The sequence below is a fragment of the Cephus cinctus genome, unplaced genomic scaffold (genome assembly GCF_000341935.2).
Source record: "Cephus cinctus unplaced genomic scaffold, Ccin1 Ccin1_scaffold1465, whole genome shotgun sequence".
Taxonomy (NCBI): domain Eukaryota; kingdom Metazoa; phylum Arthropoda; class Insecta; order Hymenoptera; family Cephidae; genus Cephus; species Cephus cinctus.
Genome location: NW_014333832.1, coordinates 55,547 through 77,974, shown reverse-complemented (window position 1 = coordinate 77,974; position 22,428 = coordinate 55,547). Strand labels below are relative to the sequence as shown.

The 22,428-nt window shown below is 46.5% G+C and overlaps 1 protein-coding gene across 4 annotated transcripts; it reads right to left on the bottom strand.

Moving 5' to 3' along the window:
• Window positions 1-790: 790 nt before the first annotated feature.
• LOC107273171 (histone PARylation factor 1) lies at window positions 791-10,465 on the bottom strand. Of its 4 annotated transcripts, XM_025090459.1 has the most exons (18): window positions 10,204-10,465; window positions 9,676-10,037; window positions 8,862-9,359; window positions 8,197-8,749; window positions 7,989-8,129; window positions 7,190-7,769; window positions 6,842-7,117; window positions 6,577-6,735; window positions 5,424-5,755; window positions 5,105-5,254; window positions 4,044-5,025; window positions 3,521-3,874; window positions 3,015-3,443; window positions 2,425-2,728; window positions 1,811-2,335; window positions 1,587-1,735; window positions 1,280-1,518; window positions 791-1,210 (listed from the first exon to the last, which is right to left on the bottom strand). In XM_025090459.1, exons 14-18 carry the CDS (start codon window positions 2,554-2,556, stop codon window positions 909-911), a joined length of 1,347 nt encoding a protein of 448 aa, XP_024946227.1. In that variant the 5' UTR covers window positions 2,557-2,728; window positions 3,015-3,443; window positions 3,521-3,874; window positions 4,044-5,025; window positions 5,105-5,254; window positions 5,424-5,755; window positions 6,577-6,735; window positions 6,842-7,117; window positions 7,190-7,769; window positions 7,989-8,129; window positions 8,197-8,749; window positions 8,862-9,359; window positions 9,676-10,037; window positions 10,204-10,465; the 3' UTR covers window positions 791-908. The 4 variants fall into 4 exon arrangements, with proteins under 4 accessions (XP_024946227.1, XP_024946230.1, XP_024946228.1 ...); XM_025090462.1 differs by lacking the exons at window positions 5,424-5,755; window positions 6,577-6,735; window positions 6,842-7,117; ... (4 more) ...; window positions 9,676-10,037; window positions 10,204-10,465 and having other exon boundaries at window positions 2,425-2,745; window positions 5,105-5,356; XM_025090460.1 differs by lacking the exons at window positions 5,424-5,755; window positions 6,577-6,735; window positions 6,842-7,117; ... (4 more) ...; window positions 9,676-10,037; window positions 10,204-10,465 and having other exon boundaries at window positions 4,433-5,025; window positions 5,105-5,356.
• Window positions 10,466-22,428: the final 11,963 nt, after the last annotated feature.

Genomic DNA, 22,428 nt, shown 5'->3' with positions numbered 1-22,428 from the left:
GCGTACGTTATACTCTGGTCGAGTGTATGCAGCCTCCCTCTTGGGATCCAGAGTGCTCCCACTAGCTCCCTTTTCCTCCTTATCGTATAAGCGTACAAGCTTCGACAAGAGAAAATGAGAGAGATTATGAAAGAGAAAGAGAAAAAGAAAGAGAGAGAGGAAAAGAGAAGCACGCATACACAGTGACCGCACTACGTCACGCACACGTTACTGTCCCGTGTACGATTTTCGAAACCCGCACGCGGAACAACAGCGCTGCTTTCGGCACGAAGTCGCGCGCTCCACTGAGCCATGGGCATGCGTCTGTCTATCCCCCTTCTTCATCCTCATGGACCCCCTCTGACCGCTCAACTACCTACAACCTACAACCATCCTTCCTCCCGTCCAACCACCCTCGAAGCAGCTTGGCCCGTTAAAATTTTCGAACGTGTGCGCACCCCGAGCGTCGCCGTATGCAAACAAGATGCAACAGATGTAAACGGCTCTGCTCACTACTACCGTCGTAGATGCCATCACTGTCACTGAGTCCTTCGACCTGACGAGATGAAAGCGCTTTAAAATTCTTCAGTCGAAAAGACTCTGTATGACTTTGGCTAAAAAAAAAAAAAGAAAATTATATACAGATAAGTAATGTCGTAGCGACTGCACGGGCTGTTGACTTTTAAAATTCGCGAGAAATAAAGACCTAGGTATAGACGTACATTAACGCAAGGTAGCTCGTTTAATGAGTTAAGATCATGGATAAAAATGGAATGGATGCGGAGCAGGTGCGATACTTACAGATAATGTCTGCCTTGCCTTTCCGCTTTATTGAAGCACGCGTACAAAATTATGACTATATTTTTTAATTTGTAAGAAACAATAGACGTGATTACGTCGTTCATCTCCGGATGACGATACAGATGCTTTCACGTGACACAGGGGCTGGTACCTCTTTTTCGATCTGCCAAGTGAGTCTTTATGATCTCGAGAAATTGCGGTCGATCCAAATGAGTGTATGCGATTGCAAGCATTTGAATGGCCATAGTATGGACGTGGTTACTGCCGCTGGAAAAGAGGTCATGACCCAATTCGAGACAAGTTCCGAAATCGCACTCGTCAGCTGCTATCGTTGCCAGTCTTGTGACTTCTAGTAGGCTATTTAAATTATCCTCGCGAACATTGTCGTCCGATGTTTCGTCAATGTTCTTTAAGATTTTTCGTAATTTACCTGGAACGGAGAAAAATCGATGCTTTTTATGTGAGCTCATGATAATACAATTTTACCAATGTCACCTACTGTCGGTTACAGCTAGTTCCCGGTAGCCAACTTGTGTTTTTTTGTTGTAAGGAACTACGATGCCTGCACCGTGTAACGTTCTTGCCACTACCCGCTTCTCTCTAGCTTTCATTGAATTGGTATTGGTTTCCAAAGTTATTTTATGTTTCTTTGCATAACTCTTAAGACTCTTTTGAAGGTTAGATAGCTTCATCTTATTGAACGGACTAGCGCGTTTTAACTCAGTATCCATATACGCGCTAGAAGATATAATATATGTTATTAAATCGGTTGGGGTATGATAAATTTCACTGTGTCTGTATGCTACCTCACTGCTGAAAAGATGTTATCGGCAACTGGAACTATTTTACAGTTGACATTCACACTGTTTGTTGCTACGAATACAGGATTCTCTGTGGGTTCATCCCTCCAGTAGCCAAAGTGGAGACCATCTTTACCCTCAACATTTAGGATAGTCTAGAATACAATATAATGCTAAATATTGAATATTGTTTTTCACAATCAAACGAAGCTTGTATACTTTTGATTTACCTGGAATTCAGGTGGATCGTAATAAAATCTCCAGTGCGTTAAATATTGTTCTTTTTTTAAATCGTTCCTGTCATCGAGTTTACTACTAAGTATATCATAAGGCCCTACTAACGTAAGCTTTACTATCTTGAAGGTTCCAGAGAGATCATTCGGAGAAACAGTTTTACAGAAGTCATAAAATTTATAAAAATCTTCTGGCATCTTTACAAGAAACTTGTCAACGATACGTTGCTCAATATCTGACACATTTATGGACATAGCTCTCTCACTTAGTTCTGTAATTTCTGAGTCACATTTGCTGACAGATGTTTCCGATGTACTTGCCACTGGCACTGCAGCTTCATCTCCTGCGGTATTATGCTCAGGACTCTGAGAGAGTTCATGATCACCTTTATTTAGCAACGGAGAATTTTCTCTCTTAAGCTTAGTCTGTGGCACTATTGTTTCTTTAGATATATCAGATTTATGTTCACTTAACTTTCGTTTCCTGCTAGCAGTTGTTACTCCAACGTTCTCCTCTTTTTGCTGTAACAATGATGTTAAAATCATAGGTTAAAACTACATATAAATAATACACGTAATGAGGTAGTTAGATTGTTATGAAATTTACGTACCTGTTCGTGTTTTGGAGGATGTTTGTACTTGCCGTGATGAGCAGGATTCTTTTGATAACATTTAACACCATACTGACAGGGAATTCGTGGATCATCGCTGTTAACTTTTTCAGTATCATCACTGTCTCCCATCTTTCAAATTCAATTTGATACGAATACTTCGTTTTGGCGCCAGACTTGTATAACGTATAACTCTGGATGCCATATACATATACAGTTATACTTTATACATCCATTCAAATTGTAGTTCATAGAATTGCCGCTTTAGAGGGCAGCACCTCCTGGACAGCCGCATGCGCCATCTCTGGGAATTGGTCAGAACTAACAAAATTTCCGAATAATCAAAGAAATGGCAAGACGCATTTTTGTAAACTACATTTGCAATGGTAGATAAGAGCTCGAGAAACTAAAATTATTCTCCGAGTTCATACGATAACAATTACTGAACGCAATGGTAACGAGTATTACGATACCTAACAGATGACAGCACAATCGATTCTGATTTTATATTTAGTAGACAAGAGATGTTTATGTATTTGCAATCAATCAAATCAATGAATGATATTCAAACAAACATACGTTTTACATACCTTCAACATTGACGCGTAAGCAATGACGAGAAACGAGAGCTCTCAAATACCATAAAGACGATCGAGATCCAAGCAATTGTCTGGTTACGATAAATCCTAAGATCATCAGCTCGTGCCAGCAGAGTAAAGACAGCACGATTCTCTGCAGTATGCAAATATTATCGGTCACGTATGTAGCTCGCCACGTGACACACACGCGGAAGTTTACAGCATCGCATGTCGTGGCAAATGCATTCCTGAACCGCGCCCGTTCTTGCTTTTCTCTCACAATCTTCCTCATGCTTCTGTGCATTCTCATTCCCAGCATCGCATCGAGCCTGGACCACCCGCAAAGCAGTCGTCACTCCACTACGACGAAGCGTCGCGTCTTCCCACCGAATATCTGCAAGATCTTCAGGCACTGACTGGTACCATCCTCCATCGTCGAACCTACGGGTCAAATAAGAAATACAAAGATAAGCTAAAAATGAAGCTATAAAAGCTCAAGAATTCAAAGGCTTCGGTACCTCCAGGAAGAAACTGTCCCTATGCCTTCCTGGGCGACCAATTGTCATTCCATGGGTGCTGGTCGTCGCTCGTCAGGTTATAATTTGAGATTCAGGGTGGCGAGCGTGGGTGAACGTGCGTCAAGGTGTGCGAGAGACGGGTGACGGGTGACAGGTCGATGGGTGAGAGAACCTAGAGATTCCTGGCAGGGAGAGGAAGCGCGTGGAATTCCTCTTGCACGCTCTTCTCTTTCCTCTTGGCTCTATCATCAAATCCAAGACTCGCGGCTTGTACGTCAATCTTCTTCCGCTGTTTGCCCGCTGCCTCTTTCTCGAGTCATTTAGATATTTTGGATGGCCTCATTCTCGCAGAATCTACACGTAGAAAGAAGACCGATTATTATCAAGCAATCGAAAAAAAGATAAAATAAACTGTCGAGGTTAGAACGTCGAGACGCCATAAAGGCGTCAGTAGCATCGATCGTTAGCCGACCGAAATATCGACAGAAAAAAAAAGTATTTAATATAACAACTAATCAAATACCTGTCTATAATTGATACGCCGTCTGGAAGTTATATTTTCGGTTAAGTAACTGAATTATAGAACGAATAAATATGTTTCCGATAAAGGTCGACGTACGACTAGCAGTCTGAAGTTAGCTGCGATTGACTTTTTCGAGGTTGACAGAGAATATAATAAAGAAAGGATAGACGACAGAGAAAGAAGACCAGGAAATACTATAGGAACGGACACCGAGGAGGAGTTCAAGAGTGGCATTGTTCTCTCTGGAACGCATTCCAGCGAAGGCCAGAGTCGCATTGCTCTATGCTCTACCGTCTTCGGTGCACGCCCGTGGACGTCCGCAAGGCGGGAACCCACGATTAGTTATTCCCAGACTGTGATGTCGTTATCGGAGGCGTAATATTATTTACCGGCAGTTTGAGGATTCCGACTAGAGCGGAAACGCATAGCTGGACGTTCCCGGGTAAAGGCAATAACGGTCCGAAGGCCGAGGGACGTGGCCTCTCGGCTATGAATTTATAAACAAGTACCCGGCCACCATTATCGCATTGCTTATGGGGCATTACCGTTCCAGGTACGGTCATTTCTGATTGCCTCGAGGAAGAACCTCTTCCTCTTGTTCATACACGTGGTACCATCGCTTGGTATCGTGAGAATCCTCATGTTCACCAGGAGGAAGATGAAGATCAGAACGATCCTAACCTAACAACTCTTCATCATTAGGTACATATCGGTCCCACGAACGACGCATAACTGAGAATAGAAAATAACAGTGTTGAATAGAGGTACGGCACTTCCTCGACGAGCCGCAAGTAGAGGTGGTGGGGAATGACTGGAGTCCAACGCATGTAAAGATCGGAAGGCGTAGAAGGTGCCGAGACACGTAGTGACGCGTGTACGGCCTCGCCCCTATCCTCCAGGTCGGCGAACATGACAACAATCTCGCATTACCGATATAACCGGGCCAGCCAGCGTTCGCACCCGTCCCACATATCAATGAACTCTGAAACAAATTCTTCTGTTATCGACATCCGGACCTTCCTGATTACCTGATAATCCAGCAAAGTCAAATTTGAACCGACCCAGTTTCATCTCCTCGCGAATAGCACTGCATCCTTGGAAGACGTCTTGTATCAGGAAGTAATAACAGCGGTACCAGAAGCACACTGACTGCACCAAGTGTCCTGGGAGATAAGTATAAGTGTATCGGCGAAGGCGCGCTCCAGAGAGAACTACGTAACAGGAAGTAATGCGGCATGAATATTAACGAGCGAAGCCCGCGGCTAGTGCGGCAAGGCGTCCGCGTATTGCGGTTCGCCACTCGTGATCACCTTCCCGTCTCGAAGAAGGAAGCTGGAGGAAGCGTCGTGAATGATTAGAAAGGCTATTTGTTATGATCACTTAAGGAACAAGACTGCGGATCAGCTGCTGTAACCCAACGTGAACCATGGCGAAGGTGGCCGAAGTCCTTGTAGGTCTAACAAAGGCGCCACACCCTGCACGAGTTCTTGGGACGGTGTGCTCGGGAGAAACGGGAGGGTCCGAGGCTCCGGGTAGGAGTATCGTAAGTCCGGACACGCACTGAGCGCTCTTGTAATACTTGGAACAGGGCGACCCAGCCAGCATACGCTTAACGTCAGCGTCTTACGTTTACTCCTGGATGACGATGTTGAGCACCAGGTAGCTGTTCCTCGATAGCGTCGTGGGATTCACCAGGCCGATGGAAGTCGTACCTGAAATTGGAAAAGACATTCTTTACTGTTTCTCATAGTTTACAGTAGCTCTCAATGGTCCGATTGAAAATGGAGTACGACACCCAGAAGATGCTTTAACAAATTAGCAGAATGATTAACGAGCGTCGCCCCTTGAAGAAGCTCAAAAGTGTTAGGACGACAAGGTAAAGGGGGTAGCACGTATAATGTTTCTCACTACTGTACCGTAAGTACTTCTCTATCCGGCTTCTAATACCTGGTAATTGAAACTCACGGAAACGTGAGGCGACTGAAGCATCATCCTCGTAGGCAAGACAGAACGAGAGCTTGAACGGTTCATGTAGTTTTTGCCGAATGATGGAATCGATAGAAAGGACGAGTGGAAACGAGTACCGTGCGCCTTGCGTAAGATGAGGAGGTAGAAGGGGAGCAGAGGGGCCATTGGTATCGTCGACCTTTGGGTCGACGCGTGCAGGAGGAATCACGCTGGCGTTACACGCACCTTACGCACTGGCAGGCTACTCACGCGTGCACGTATGCCGGGCCTACAACGGCGGCTACAACAGCATTAGGTCGACCCTGCATACTAATGGCATAAGAGGTTTTCGCCCGGCTGAGAAATTCGGTGCGTCCGGTTTATTCTGAGAATAACGCGAGAGCAAGGAAGTGCGATCGATCGCACGCGAAATATTCCCAAGATGATAGAAGCTGCATTTCTTCGAGTGGACCGCTAATCGATTTCGATCCCATCCGCCTGGGGCACTTCCTTAACCCATTCCCCGGTCCCCGCACCTCCTCGGCAAAATTATACCGCCTAATTGGCAAGAAAAATAACAGAAGACCTCATTCCCACGACGGGCACGTTCAGACAGCCCGGAGGATCACTGGAAAGGGAGTCCATACATCCTTCTAGAGGAGGAGTATCAGGAATTAAAGGACGCCCCAGGACAGTGCTCTGACGCAACGTACAGCAACGGCAGCGGCTACCATGAGGTCACATCCTTAACAAGGAAAGACGCACAATCATTACGAAATCCAACCGAGCATATCGACTGGCTAGGACTTCAGAAGTCTCTTGGTGATAAATAGAAGTTAAAATTGTCGTACCAGGATGAGCCCGATAAAAGTCCTAGTGCAATGAGGTCGGCGACTGTAAGGTGTTCGGTGAGGACACGATGAGGTGGTAAGAGCATGAAAAAGTCGATGGGTCGACGAGGTGGAGGTAGAGGATGAGAGAGTGGGTGCGACCTCGGTGCTACGAGAAATGCGCCTGACGTCCTCCGGAACGTGGTGTTGGAAGAGGCATCCGAGGAGTCAGCGAGGAAGGAGCCAGGTGAAGGAGCCTCGTCGCTGGGTGTAGGTAGCTTCCGGGAGCAGCCATGGCTAAAAGCAAGCATAATGGTTAAAGTTTCGTCCACATGCTCGTGGGTAGGAGTGAAAGGTTAGCAATATTACGTTTGGACTATAGTTCAGCACCGAGGAGAAGCTGATGAAAGTGCCTCCGTCAAGTCTAAGCGAGGCGGCACGGTGTAGTTCTTCTCCCTGGCTATTGTTCCGAGGTCCAACCTGTTGCATCGTGCGGAGCTGATCTCTCTCCCGCTCTCTCTCTGTGTCTCTATGTCTCTCTCTCTCTCTCTCTCTCTCTCTCTCTCTCTCTCTCTCTCGTCACACACTCCGCTGCCGATAGGACTCATCTGTCTGACATATCTCAAGAGCCGGCGCTATGTCCAAGAAGCACAAGTATCTCGTCCGCAGGTATATAAACTCCTAGGTAAATGCTTGAACGGCTATCGGTACTGGTTTGACCGCACTGTTACCACCCGTTATTACCATTTCGCTAATAGAGTTGCATAACGAATAGGATAGACCCAGGGTACAGATACACTGTACTACTGTTAGATAAACCCTGAGGACGTAGGTACACATTCGTGGCGGTAGCGGCTGTGCCAGTTGCGTAAGCCACGCAGGAACGGAAAAGAGGGAGATAATTTGCCGATGAAAAAGAAAGCCAACTGATTGTGAGACTGGACGAGGGCTGCGAAAGAAAAGAAGAAAGGAAAATCAAAGACGAGGATAGAACGTAGATATGGCCCCCTGGACCGTAGAATAAAAATTCATAGAAACTCCAGAGTTCATGCAATTATCGAGCGGCCCATATTTCCGCCTTTTTCAACCATTTTCTTTTTCAATCAATAAATCACTGCTCGCGCGCACGCACGCGTGCACGACTTTACCCGCACCAGGAGTCACGTACCTGCGCCAGTTTGATGTATGGTAATTGATTTCTAGCGTTATCCGAACGATTAGGCAGTTAAAGTCGTGGCGGCCACCGTTGCAATCCCGGACTTTTGTTCTCTTCGGGGTTTACCATTTTGTTATATACTTTCGTCCGTCCCTGTAACACACAATATACGCAGTTATCTTCTGAGGATTTTACGTGGGGCATTTCTAAGATCCTCTACCTCGGACTTCTTGGTCTAAGTCGGTTACCTCGATTCCTTCGAGCACCTATGCGCCATCGTGTTTATATAATAAAAAGAACGAGCTAGTTGAGCCGGTCTCGCAAAATACCAGCCAGTTACGCAACTCGGGTGAGCGCGGGGCTGGCATTATTCTGGGTTAAATAATATTATGTCACTAAGAAAGTGCGGCTTATGCAATTGAACGCGTGCGTATAGCGTCTGTTTCGGTGCACGTTTCTCCCTCTACATCCACCTCGCTTTCCTAACCTACTCATCTTTATCATAGGATTTCTTGTAATGCTAACGGCGATCCGACAATGCGCCAGCAGGAACCATAAACTCATTTCTCGGGAGGTCATGACCTCACGATTCTTTGATCCTTCCTTCGTACGTATAATGTCACCCGGATCCGTTCTCCTCCACCTTCATCTCTTCGTCGACTGACATTTATGAATGAAAGTTTTTGCCAAGTCTGTTACGCGTGCTGAGGTAATACCTCGCGTCATCATAACGTAATACCGGTCATCGTCCATTTCCATTTCCTGCTGGTATTCTGAAATAATAACAGTTACACCTGTTAATCACTTCTTAATAACCTCGCCTATACAAGTGAATTTGGGAAGCTGAATCGAGGTATTTAAACTAGAAGCATGCTTGTAACTAACCTCCATTTCGTGACTACCCAAGTCAAGCGAGTGTTTAAGAATTGGGCTTTTGAATAAGAGCGACTTCCTGTGATCGAGTATAGACTTTTTTGTCTTTTATTCTTGATTTCAAACTATCCTCAGAGCCTCACCGGATTAATTCTCGGTGAAGAAGACATTGAGATCCAGTCAGGAACGCTTTTGGATTATTCCTTCATTGATTTACGTAGTAAGCGTATTTCCTCTTTTGAGCTGACACGTTCGGAAGGATCTAGGGGAATTTGAAACGAGCAAAGCGAGGGAGAGAATATGATTGCGGGCCCGATTGGGCCCATAGAATTCTGGGAGTGGAGCGTAATGACTGTCCAGAAGGAAATTGGCCGTACTTCCTTTAGGGACGATGGTGCGCCAAGCAGTTCTTGTATTTTTTGTTCGCTTCCTCCTTCACTTTCTTGTTCAACTTTTTACAGGAGTTGTTTGACCTTGCAGTCACTGGAGAACGGACGATTAGAGATATTCCTGAAAGAAAAATCTTTAGGTTAGGTACAGAATGGAAATGACTTTATATGCAGTTTGCTAATGAATTCACGATAAAAGTATGTTAGTTGCTCAGTGTACGTCATCTAGTACCGAAACTATGGCGGCCATCCTGATCACGTAGGCACTTGCTAAAATTGCCAGGCGAGTACTCATGTAACGTGTTTCGTTTGTGTAAGCACTCGCTACGTGATCGAGGATGCCCTGACAACGACGTGCATGAATACCCGGACAGCGGCGAAGAACAAACCACGTGTCTTTAAAATTATTCCATTGGCAATTTGACTTTGTTCTTTACCAATCCTTCTAGTTTTCCTCTTCCACACTGTCCAATCCTAATCCCAAATTCCGGAAGTCGTCTCCAGGTAGGACGGTGGGTCCTGGTGAATATCCGTCAGACTGAGTTACATAAGCTTCGATTGTCGAAATTTTTAAGGATATAAATTCCTTTCTTTGAATTCACTTCCAGCGCACCCTCTTTGCACCCTAACTGTCCTTACTTCCCTTTTACAAGGTTTAGCAACCCTGCCCTATGAGAATGGATCATCCGATCCGTGAACTAATTCACCCCAGGACCAGTTCCTTTCCTGTTTTTGTTTGCTGTAACCAACGAACGATTTGGCTTCCTTCCATGTTCAAAATTGCTGATACTTGGTCCACCTGAAACGTAACGAAATTATGTATAAATTGTATAACTGGCAAAACAAACTTGAACCTCGAGGAGATAAGTATCAGGATCCGAATGACTCTGCTGAGATCACCGGAAGTAGCCAAGAAAATCATCAGGCAAGAAATACGGCAATTTATGAAGCAATTTGTAACTCACGTATATTAAGCTCGTTCCTGTGTGTCGATACCGTGTGAATTCGCCATCTTCTTCAGCCATTAGAAGCAGCGAACGTTTCCACAAGTTTATCCAGCATCCTCGTTAAGGATTTCTCTCCCTTATCCACACGTGCACTCACACGCTCGCAGCAACTCTCTCGTTCTCTGACTTTCTGACCCGCAGCATCCACAGCCTCCCGTTAGAGACTCACGTCGGCCCGATTGACATTTGACTGCAAGTATCGAGAGAGATTCGTTTGATCGATTCCAAATGGCGGATGCTGGATGGTAGTGCTTTAAGCTAGAGCATACCGTAGCATACATAAGTCTTATCGTACTCAACTTTAACAGTTGTATTTTTCGCAAATTTATATAAAAAGATAAATAATACAAGTAGAGAGGAGATTGAAGGAGAAGGAAATCGAAGACGACGTAACGGGCCCGTAAGGGGTCTGGGGGGCCTGAGGGTGCCCCTTATACTCTGTACCGTTTGCGCAATCGCCAGCGAGTTCACCTCGACGCGGTAAGAGCGGATGAACTTTTCCGTATCGGGGACGCTTATGAAATAATCTCCCGCGAATCCCGGCGGTAATGCCGGCTTAAGGTACGTTCACACGATATTTCAGATCTTGGAGTTTATCGAGGCGAAATAACAAATTGTTCATTACTATTAATAACAAAATAAAGTCTCAAAAGATCATATACGGTTGGTCCATACGTATAAGTCATTCCGGATGCTGATTGTGTTACTTAATACACGGGATCAATTAGTCCCTCCTGTGAACGTAGCTTAAGAACTCTCGGCACGGGAGTCTGCACGTACTCGTACAGCTACACCTACAGTTACACCTACACCCTGGAGTCTCCGTGCGAGCAGGCGTTCGTGAAGTAAGAAGAGAATTGCGCAAACGGCACCGCAGGCGAGAAGAGAAGACGTTCCTTGCAGAGCAGAAGGCACATACGTGTCTGAGAGACAGAGATACCTCGTGGGCCTTACGGGCCTCACGAGACTGAGAAAAAGGCGTGCTCTTATGTAACTACGTAATCCGGCTTCTCGATATCGTCTGCAAATTAGTTAGCACAGCCTCCGATAGCGGCGTATCCTTTTGCTCTGACATTTTCGCCATGTGTAAATATTATTAAACCTAATGACAGACGGGGGTATCTTGATTACGTCTACCGCGTGCGGTTTGGAGAGTCACGGTCCAGGATATGGGAAGAATGAGAAATTGAAGAGAAGAAACGAGAAAAGGAAAGGAAGGGAAAGGACGATCACGGTTATGATCTTCTGTCCTCGTGACACAGAATAAAGTGAGTGCCGCGTGAATGCCTCCCGTTCCTTCCAAGGAAGAGGACAATGGGGACCGTTGCCGCGATACTCTGGGTCACCGAGGACGAAGACGGCAGGTTCCTGGTAGAGTGATCCTGTGGGAAAATTCTCTTGCGTAAGTCCCGACGAGGGGAGAGAGCGCACAAAGAATCCGGTGGGCCGTAGCCACGTTTCATCCCCGTGCTGCTATTATGTTCCGCAATATTTCTTTCTCTCGCGTTACCAGGACACACGACCAGGTAAATATCCTTCTGATCCACCCTGGACCCTTTTCGTGAAGCTGAGGGATATTCTCTGGACTGGCTGCAGCCCAACTGCGTGACGTTCTCTAATGCCTGAAACGATTTTCAGTTTATTATTGTCCTTCTTGTTGTTATTATTATTCATAAAAATCTCCCACTACTTACCATCAGGATTCTGTCCTATTCAGGCACAGCTTCCAGCTAACGATATTCCGGCTCCCTCTACTTCTGCCCTCCTGCCTTTTTTCCTCTCTCTCTCTCTCTCTCTCTCTCTCTCTCTCTTTTTTTCCTCTCTTTTTTTCTTCTTCTCTTCATCTGCCTCCATGAAAGACACACGTGCGTCCACAGAACCCTCGCGCATCCGATTCCGAGGTGAAAAGAAACCTGTAACGGTCGTAGGAGGAGTCGTGGGAAAGCTCTGGAGATCTCGAAGGTTTTAAAGGAACACGGGTCGGCGCATTGTCTGACACACGACCTGTAGGGATGATCGGTTCTGATCGGGACACCACCCCCTTACCTCTCTCTGTTCCCGCTCAGAGTGTTCTTCTGGATGTCTGATCCCGTTCAGAGTTTTCATGACCCTCGCAGCCTCCGGACTGTGCTAATAATAGAAGCGATCTTGATTCCTCCAGATATAGTTTAGCTTGAGTGACGCCTCTTGGATAAGGGATGAAATCAAAGAGGGATGAATCTTGCTTCATCAAGATGAATCTTGATGTAAGCATAGCGAGGAATGCTGAAAAACTGAAGGAGACTTTGGTTTTCGAGATAAGCTTCGAGGGATGCTGTAGCCGGAGGGATGTAACGGGGGATGAAAGGGACAACTACGGAGAGGGAAAAGTATAGCGGGGATCCAATTACCAAGGAGGAGAACCTCATTGGAGGAAGAGGTCCTTTGTTCAACCCTAATGTAGGCCACACGTCCGAGAATGGGGTGGCTAGACCGGCAAATATCAGATGGTGCACCCTTCTAATCCTTCAAAGGATCTTTGACAAGGGCAGAGGAACGCTGCGGGTTATCTCACTCCCTTTTATCTCATTCCTTTAAATTCCTTTGCATTCTCGCTCATTCCAACTTCTATCGGATCCTTTCTCTTATCTCTCTCCCTCTTTCGTCTAGTGGATCTTCCAGATGATTTACATACTAAACCATATGCAAATCAACTTGGCCATTCACCGATTCGCTCGACGTTCAAATCCGGTTTCTTCATCCCCCACTGGCATAGAGGACCTACCTGCATGTTCATCAGGCTGCGATTTACCGTCTGTTTTTCTTTTCGCTTTATTCATCCCTATCATCATAATATCATCCCCTATTCATCCAAGAAGTCTGAGGAAACTCCTACGTGGGATGAAACGAAAGCGAAGGTAGTGGAGTTTTTGAAATTAGGAAGGTCGTCGGATACGTGGATATTTCCCATGATCACGGGGCACCTGCTCCATCACGATGGGTCCGAATCCCAACGAGCCCTGTAGAAAGAGAAAGGCAACAGGATGAAATGAGGAGAAAAAACCCTAAGGGATCCTAAGTCAGTTCGTAATGGCATCGCATCCCCTCGTACGTCATCGATTCTCTCCCCCATCTCAATTCACCCTCAACCTTTTCAACCCCCCTCTCCGGCCCACCCTGACTTGGCATAAATTTACTCACGTGACCAAGGACCACTGTCAAGCCCACTTCCTAGTTACCTCCTGTGGCATTCTGGGATTTCAGATTCTCAAAATTCCGTCAACACAGGTCCCTGGAAAAAAAAATGTAAATATAACTACCAGCCACAAAAGAATTTATGCATCTGTATCTACAGCAACCCTATGTAACGTTACCTCGTTCAGCTTCATCCCTACAAGATAGTTTGATACGGAATGAGTTAATGGTCGATGAATATGAAAGATTTTGCTTGAGATGATCCAAAAGCAATTTGCGCCAGGGTGTGGTCAACCAGACCGTGACCTACGATCTTTCAGGTTGTCTTTTTCCTTTCACGACCTACACATGCACGTCAGTTGTTCTCCTGTCTCATTCCCATATATTTTTTTTCTCCAGAGAATTCGATGGACCAACCAAGAGGAAGGAAGAGACCACTGGCTCGTAGCACTAATGATGCTTTCCGAGGGTCCGGGTTGTGCCGAGTTATGCGAGACTTAGTTAACTTGGGTGGAGCTCCGCCTCCTAGTCGACCAATAAGAATTCGGTCGCGCTTACGACCTGGCACACTCCGAAGAAAACCACTCACTTTGGTCCATAACGGCTGCTGGATCCTAGAACAAAATATACCAAGTCAGATGGGTTCTTATACGTGGATATTGTAAAGATCAAGCCGGGAAGACGTAGACTAAACATTTAGATAACTCTTTAAATTATGACAATGTTAAATCTTACTGAGATTAAAATGACAATGTATACTCATAGTCACAGGAAGTCTCAAGCGCGCTTTGTGCTGCCGATCGAACATCGGTTTTGATCTACCTTTTAAATAGTACATCCACTGACCATACTCTCTTCGCCATCCTGACAGTATCTCTCATCTTAACTCCTTAGACGATTTAGAATTTAACATTGTCAGAATTGATGTCTATTGTTAGCAATATGAAGTGCAGCTGTATATCTATATATCATAATAAGCAGATTTCGTTTCATTTGACATTGTCGATAAGAAAAAATGACGTACCTATCGATTTTAGAGAATTTTCAAAGATATCTCCAATTTCAATAAAAATAAATGCTTGAAAAAAAGATCCAACCAAAAGGTGAAAGAGTGAGAACCCCTGAAGACAAATGCGTTGGCTCCTTAACCGTGGAAAATCAACAGGTCCCTTAGTCTCCTTCGGTAGGCACTCTAAGAGACGTCCTGTGGTGAGGATAACTGCCGCAAGGATAACACTCCTCTCCTCTCTGAGTTTTCATCTCCACGTGTTTCCCTTCTTCCCAGCCTCCCAGCCATTAGTTAACTTGAATTTTCCATGACAGTCTGAGAGTGTCGCTGCACGTGCACCACGAGCTGCAGAATAGGAACACTCCGTTTAGGATGCTGTTTACAATCCCATCATCTACATTCCACGGACCCTTCCAGTGAGATGATCAGTAATGATTTTACAGATGACTTCAAGATCATAGAAAAATGAAGATTTCTAGAAAGAAAAGAAAATCAGTTAAACGATCTATAAAGAATCGAAAATTTTAATAATAAAAAAATAATACCTAACAGACAATCTTCGTCGATCAAGAAAGTCTCAATATTAGTATTTCCCTTGTAAAATTTAACAATCTCTTAGCAATGGACCATCGACACGTTGAAAACGTTCTTGCTTCCTTGTACCAAGATGCAACCCTGAAATATCAGTATACTCGGTGCGCGGCGATTTCGCCTAATTATCGGCGAAGAGGAAGCCGTTCCCGTTATTCGGCATCGAATATAAGCCTCCAGGCTCCGGGTGGAGAGAAGAACAAGAGAAGAAGGAAGAAGAGTTAGCACGAGAAGATAAGAGAGAGAGAGAGAGAAAGGATACAAGATGGCGAATGTATCGTAACGAATGGCCGGCGTTGAAGAAGCGGTTCCCATGGTGATTAGAGTCGTCCGCCGATAGCCCCTCGGTCAGGTCAGTTAAATCATTGCACGGCGTGTGTCCCCCGATTAAACCAGCATTCCAGTGGACTCCCTCTTCGCATAGCCCAGCACCCGCCGCCCTTCCGTCTTATTATCATCTAGATAACGGCTAACCCCGGCAATCTCAATGATTCAGCCATCATCCATCATCTTCTCTTGTCCGGTCCTGAAGAGTTAGCCGCTGCCTGACTGCCAAGTGCATACATATAATTCTAACTTCTCTTAATAATAATGATAATCGTAGTCCTAATCGCGATTATAACAATCATAATTGAGCTCGACGAATCGACTGGATCTTTTAACAGTCTTGAGTAAACTTCTACCTCTTTATAATAACACGCTCGAACGTCTCTGTGTCTCCAGAATGGACCAGGACGACCATTAATGGCGTACGGTCTTGCAATCAATCAGAGAGACGCTTACGATTATGCGAGCTAGTTAACGAGGAAGACGAACGAGACGTCTTCCCTTGGCTGAATACTAATTCACGAGGAACACGGCTCCAGTGCTTCATGATTAGATGACGCTTAGGCCCGCCCATGTTGAAACCTTCAGCCTCCCGAAGATGGTACAGCTGAATGCTGGATGTACGTGATCCGGAGGATGAACTTTCCGTGGAATAGAAGACCAAGACTGGTAGCTGAAAGAAAGCAGAAAGAAGAGATGAAGCATAACGGTAATATCGACTGGGATAAATAGTTATAATTATAATTAACTTATTGGAGCAGTGAGTAAAGAAATGAAAATAATAGAAAGGAATGATTAAACAGATTGAGGAGTAAGGTGTCCCGGAAGAGGCTTGCCCAGGAGACTTCCGGTAGATGAAGATTCTCTCGTGAACGTAAGCAGGCAGGAGAATACTTGAGCATCGGGCTTGAGAGTGTACGTACGGCGTAATGGCTGCTCTTTACACAGGAAGAGGAACAGGTTTCTTCATTTTTTCAAAGTTATCGCTCACCTTAATCTCCGGCTGGATGCTGTGGTCGCCAGGAGGCCGTAGCAGCGCTAGGCCGATGTCCGTTCACCAGGATTTTTTATGACAAGTAAGAATCAAAGATACAAAAGTTGGACGCGTGATCGGCTCCTGAAAAAGATAAAGGACGAAGGTTAGAGGTAGATAATGGAAAAGGAGGGCAATTCGGAATCTGGATGACACATAGGAGGAGGGAGCGAGGGATTTCTTAGAGCTTTAAGCTAGACAAGGATCTGCGCCACGCCCCGATCCTTCAGCCAGAGGCGATCCTGCGTGATCCTGCGGCAGGATAGGGATTATCGTGGTTCCGACGCAGGTGTCCGGACGCCGGGCGTCCAGCGGCGTCAGGAATGTCCGCCGAGAGATGCGGGCTTTTGGAGGAGAGTTCTTCGCAGTATCCAGAGGAATGGAGAAGAGAGGTGGAGAAGGAGGAAAAGTGATGGCTGAAGAGAAGGACTCCTTCCAGGATAGGAATGCTCCGTCACCAGACCGGATTAGTATACCTACGAAATCCCTCCATATAGGAGATGAGATCTTGTGTACAGATAGGGGAAGGATACAGTGCGCTACGCGGCTAGGATAACGGATAAAAAAAAGGGAAAGAAGAAAGAAGGGAAAAGTGATGCCTCCTTGAATGGAGATGAAGATATAGGCCGGGAGCGACGGCAGCAATACAGCACAGCCACCGCCAATGATCTCGGGTCTTAAAATGGGCAGGCGTGGGCGGCCTGTGTACCCAAAGATCAAAGGAAGGGATGCTGCGCGATTGAAATATTGAATACACCCGCTAAATCCTTTTTCTTTCCAGCCTCTCATCCCATATAGTCCCATCTCATCTGCGGGTTGTCAGGAAGAAAAAAAATTAATAATGGCAGCCACCGAGAACCTCCATGCAAAATCCAGATACATTTGGTCCAGCGCAAAAAGTCATTTCGTCCCTTATTCCAACCCCATGCGTAGGTGAGTGAGTTTAGTCGTCCTTATCCTCTTCTTCTTTAAAGACCTCCCGCAACGCTCTTCTCAGTTGGGTTTTATTTTTAATTTTTTCTCAGTTATCCTTTTCCAAAAAATCCGGCTGTCCCTCTCTCGTCATCTCGTGCCAGATCCAGCTCAGATTTCGAAAAACGAAGCCTGCAATAACACAGTCACCAGAAGATGCATCTGCGTTCTGCGTCCTCTCATCTCGTCGTAAGTAGAAATCCAGGAGATGCCGATGTACGTCGTCGCAGTCAGCAATGGAAGGTTTCGCAGGCAGCTGCCACCCTCTGATCCTGAACAAACAGTAATCGTGGGTGTTGGATTACCTTTTGGTATCGAGGATCACTAGAGCAGTCCAGAGTGTCGGGTCGCAAAGATTCCGCAGCCTTAGACCTACTCGGGACCTCAGTGCGCCTAAAATCGAATGGGCATAAAATAAAATGACAAAGAACAGACAAGGAATTCCAAAAAGCAGACAAAGTCCTGCTTTCCAGTTCCGAATGGCAATGTATAAATACCGCATTAGTATACCAGGCGCATAGAATTGGGAAATGCGAGGTGTACGAATACCCACGGCCGGTCGTCGAACCCAGGGATCCAAAATAAACGTAGCGCAGCCCGCTGATGGTGGTGCACCTAGTGCAGAGTACTCGTTCCGCTCATCCAACTTGTCAGGGTCTCCGGACACACGCTTGAGCCTCGCTTGGTTCCAACTTCAACTGCAAGTGGAATCAGAGTACTTTAGAAGCATAATACACAATTAAATCATAATGGGCAGACTAGCTAATCGGCGTTCATCCAAGATCACCCTGGAGAGCCTACGAGACGAATCGTCCAAGACTAAAGGATCAGCTGGAGGATGATGAGAATAAAAGGAAAGCAAATCATGCATATCTCCAGTGAGTAACTACGTACTAGTATTCACATATGTCTAAGCTTGCACGAGTGCGTGAAATGGTACGTGAGATACAAGCAGTATACCAGAGGGAAGAGGATGCGGTGCAAGGGGAAGTACAAGGAAGAAGTGGGTATGAAATTGAGCATTAAGGAACCCGGTGGGTGAGGTCATAATGGCGGGATGAAAGTCAAAGTTCATAGGAGGAAGAAGCGGGGGCGGGTGGAGACGAGGTACTCCTGGAACCGATCGAACAGTCATGCATGGTAGTAGGTGATCTTTGGATGGATGGGACGTGTGTGGAGAATGAAAAGATAGGATGCATAACGGAAATTGGATGGCAGTGCTGTACGCCGTACGAGTAACAAGTGCGAATGAGTTGGCGAGAATCGTGGGACGAACGGATGACTAAAGTCATATTAATAGCAGCGATAGTTCCGCGACGATAAGTCGTTAAGTGACGTTTACACGCAGCGACGTGTTTACGGGTTCCTGGGAGTCGGCAGCTGCTCCGTGAGATGGCGGCAGCGGTAGTCGACCTCCTATCCGCCCGTCAGCAAGGTCCAAGTTGGGGTCAGTGTCAAGTGGCTTCTGGAAGATAATTGAAAGAGTTATCAGGGGAAAAACTTTCCTGGCTACTGTTCCTCCGCTCTTACTTTCATCCTCTTTGATTCAACCTACCTCCCCCTTCGCTTCACCTTCCCTCCATGGGACTTCCCCGATGTTTTCAGGCTCTCCTCTTCCACGTAGGGAAGGAGGACAAAACTTGTTCGTTAAAAACGAAGCACACTGACTGGACCTTGAGTATGTGGTGTGCGTTACCGGTTTGACTGGGTACAGCCATTTAAGATTCATAAGCGGCTTCGTAAATGAGATGCTTGAAAAATTCAAAACAGCAAGCGTAGACGGAAGTTCCCGGATTCCATTAGGATGGATCAGTAACAAGGAGCAAATCATCCTAGCTGATGCGGGATGGTACTCTGAAACATAGCGAGATCATTTTTTGTGCATATCTATAAGTAACTATAAGAATGGTTCTGGATCAATTGCGGAATGGACCAGAGAGATGACGTCCACACGGGAAACTTACTGAAATATTTAAGTTGCACTGTGCATCCCGACATAACCTCGAAACGTGGCAACGTAGGCTGGAATGCGGTTAGTTTAGGACGCATCGCGATGAAGCGAGGTGAACGGATGAAGAAGGAGACGAGGAAGACGAAGAAGAGGGATCATTCCGAAGACGATGTACCGGGAGTAAGGAAGGAAGTGAAACCCCCAAGTAATGAGCATTGGGTCGAATTGTCCTAAGACGTCCCAACGCCGGCCTCTTACTTCAGACGAATTCGCAGCCGGGGTCGAGGAAGGTGAAAGGAAGCGGGAGAGCAGATTCAAAGCCAGAGAGACAGGCCGATTACTATAAGCGCGAGGGTAAAGGGGAAGCAGGGGAAGTGGGGGAAGTAGGGGGAGACTCCTTAATTGGCTCGGCGTCTAGCGCGTTAGGCCAATTGCCTACGTAACCGTTGCACGTAACATCGACGCTTCCCACACGTGAAGCCATGTCTGTTATCCGGAGCGAGTGTCTTGCTGGCAGCTAGCAGCGCAAATTAGGAAAAAGAGAAGGCGATAACAGGTGCTCCTGTATCTCCGGAGGTCTATGATAAGTCGACGACACGCGTCGCTTTGCCGAGTGTGACGTCGCGTTTCGCACTTCTCGAGTGCCTACATATGTGATCAGCTGCGTCGAGACGGAAGTTAATGGAAAGTACCCCCAAGGTCAGCCGGTCGCTATTTGGCATTCCATCTCCGACGGTACCTATATCTTTCCCTTGCAGCGATTTTTAGTTCTTTGTCAATGCTCTTTATTGGCAGCGACAATAAAAAGATCACGGCAGCGTGCAGCAGGCGGGAGGAAAATTGAGCCGGTGGCGCTGTAGTCGACGTGACGCAAGTTAGGTAGGATCGGTCGTCTGAAGGTGATGAGGTCTCCAACCTGCTGATGCAGTCGAGATGAGGGACAAACAGGAGGAAATATTGTTGTCGATCTTCCCGTCTGCCTGGAGGCTGTTTACGACCGGTACGGAACATTGGTGGATCGGTGCATCGTACCGGAGACAAAGCGTGTTTTTCAGAAAGCAATTAGCATGCGAGGCACACTTGCGCATTAAGAACCTTCTGATATCTTGTCGGTCCGAGTGGGTATACACTGCGTAGCACTTGGTAGCAAGATCAGAGACGCCTGATGGTAGAGAAAGAGGCTGGCGATGTTGATCAGGGTCCAGGATGCTTCTGATCTTGCGGTGTCGCTGAGTCCAGGTTGGTGGAGGGAATGTCCTTCCATGGTGAGGAAGCTCTTTCGCTTTGGAGAGGCACGAGGTCGAGTCTGCTTATTATCGGAGATGGTACCGGCGTCAGCGAACCATGAAGGCCGTCGCTTGCTCCGAGAGAGACCAGATCCCTCACTCTTCTCACTTGCCATCTCGATCCCACCTTTGCGAACGAGCGACACGCTCGACACATGCGTGTGGATGAGCGAGAGAGAAGGAGAAAGAGAGGGAACCTAAGCGCTCTTCGTTTCCTTTCTCTTTTTTAAGCAAGCCCACGAAGACAAAACATGCTGCGAGTGACAAACCAGGTCAGCCTCATGGATCGATCCTTTCTCCCAGCCTTGAGTCAGGATGCATGCAGATCGATCGATTGAACGATCGACCCATCCTGACCAGGAATCGATCCGGATCCCTGGACGCTTCCCGGCGTCCTTCGATCGGAATCTCTTGGTTTCCTGGAACCTTGCTGAGGTCTATCTTCCGCGAAGGACCAGCTCTGCTCGATTCAGGAGACCTGGAAGACTCTGTAGACTGGCGGCCGTACGGCTTCGAGTGACGCGGAATCTTTTTCATGGACGTTCCTTCCTTCGAGCTGCCCATGTGTTACAGCTTGAACCTCCAATGTTACATTGTCGCAAGTGGCTGAGCCTGAAAACAGTCAACGGTTAAGGTGGAAGGTGGAAATCCCGCGTGGTCGCCTTTCCAGAGCGTGCCGGATCGACTAACTGTTCTTCTACCGGCCGCCTTAATACCTTTTTTTTTCTGATTATCAGCTCAGGGATCGACTTCCTGGCCTGATCGATCCGTCGCGGAATTCCAAAGCGACGTTGAGTGCTTCCGTCATCTGGTCCCGCCCTCGAGGAACAGTCGCTTACAAGGCGACGGAAGGATAAGAAGAGCTCAGGGCATAGCGGGGAATAAACGAGGAAATGAGCAAACGAACGGTAGGGTCTTCGGTGACCCTCGTTTGCCCTGAAGCCAAAGGAAGTCTGAGCATCGATACCGTAGCTGGACTCCCTCCAGCAGTCTACCGGAAACGTTTCCCGCGAAGCTTTGGAAGCTTGCTAAAGCTTCCTCGGAAGCCCCGACCTCTCCCTCCAGATCCCATCAGCCACCACTCTTCGGAATCCTGAGAACCAGAAGCAGTCCTCCGTCCTTCTTTCTTCTGTTCTCTACGCTCATTCCGTTATCGACTTCACCTCCGTATAACCGTACTCTCTGATCCAAGATCACCTCATGATCCAAGACCTACGCTGACTCCAGAGGGAAGCCGGGTCGCTCGTCTGCCTGTCTTTCAGACCTGTCCACGTAACTGATGCACTCCTGGGTCTCTGGGTACTTCACGAGTTCTTCAATGCCAGTAGGTAGCGTCAACCGGAAGCAGTAGAATTCAGACTTTCGACTGCATAAGGATAACTGCAATCAGTTATCAATCATTAATCATAGCTATCGGACAATGACAAAGCACTGGTGACGTAAAGACATATATCCGTTTAAGCAAACCAAGCCAGAATAGATTATGTGAATATATCGTACCGAAGTATTGTCTAATCATTTCTCGATAAAGTCGAGATTAGTCGAAATTGATGCTCGATAGAAAAATCAAAAAGTGAAATCAGTCATTCTTTCATATTTGCTATACTTTCATAAAGAAATGATAAAGAGTGAATTGCCTTTGTATTTCTTTTGACATCCTGTACTTCACCGTCTGTATATTTATCTCCTTTGCCTGCATGGACACTTCATATATACAGATTGCTACCATACATGTATGATGCATATATGGATAATATACGAGTCCTCCTGTATCGCAGGTTCTAGAAGGATCATGACGATGCGCAATTTACACTGCGCAGAATGCGAAGCCCTGGACGTA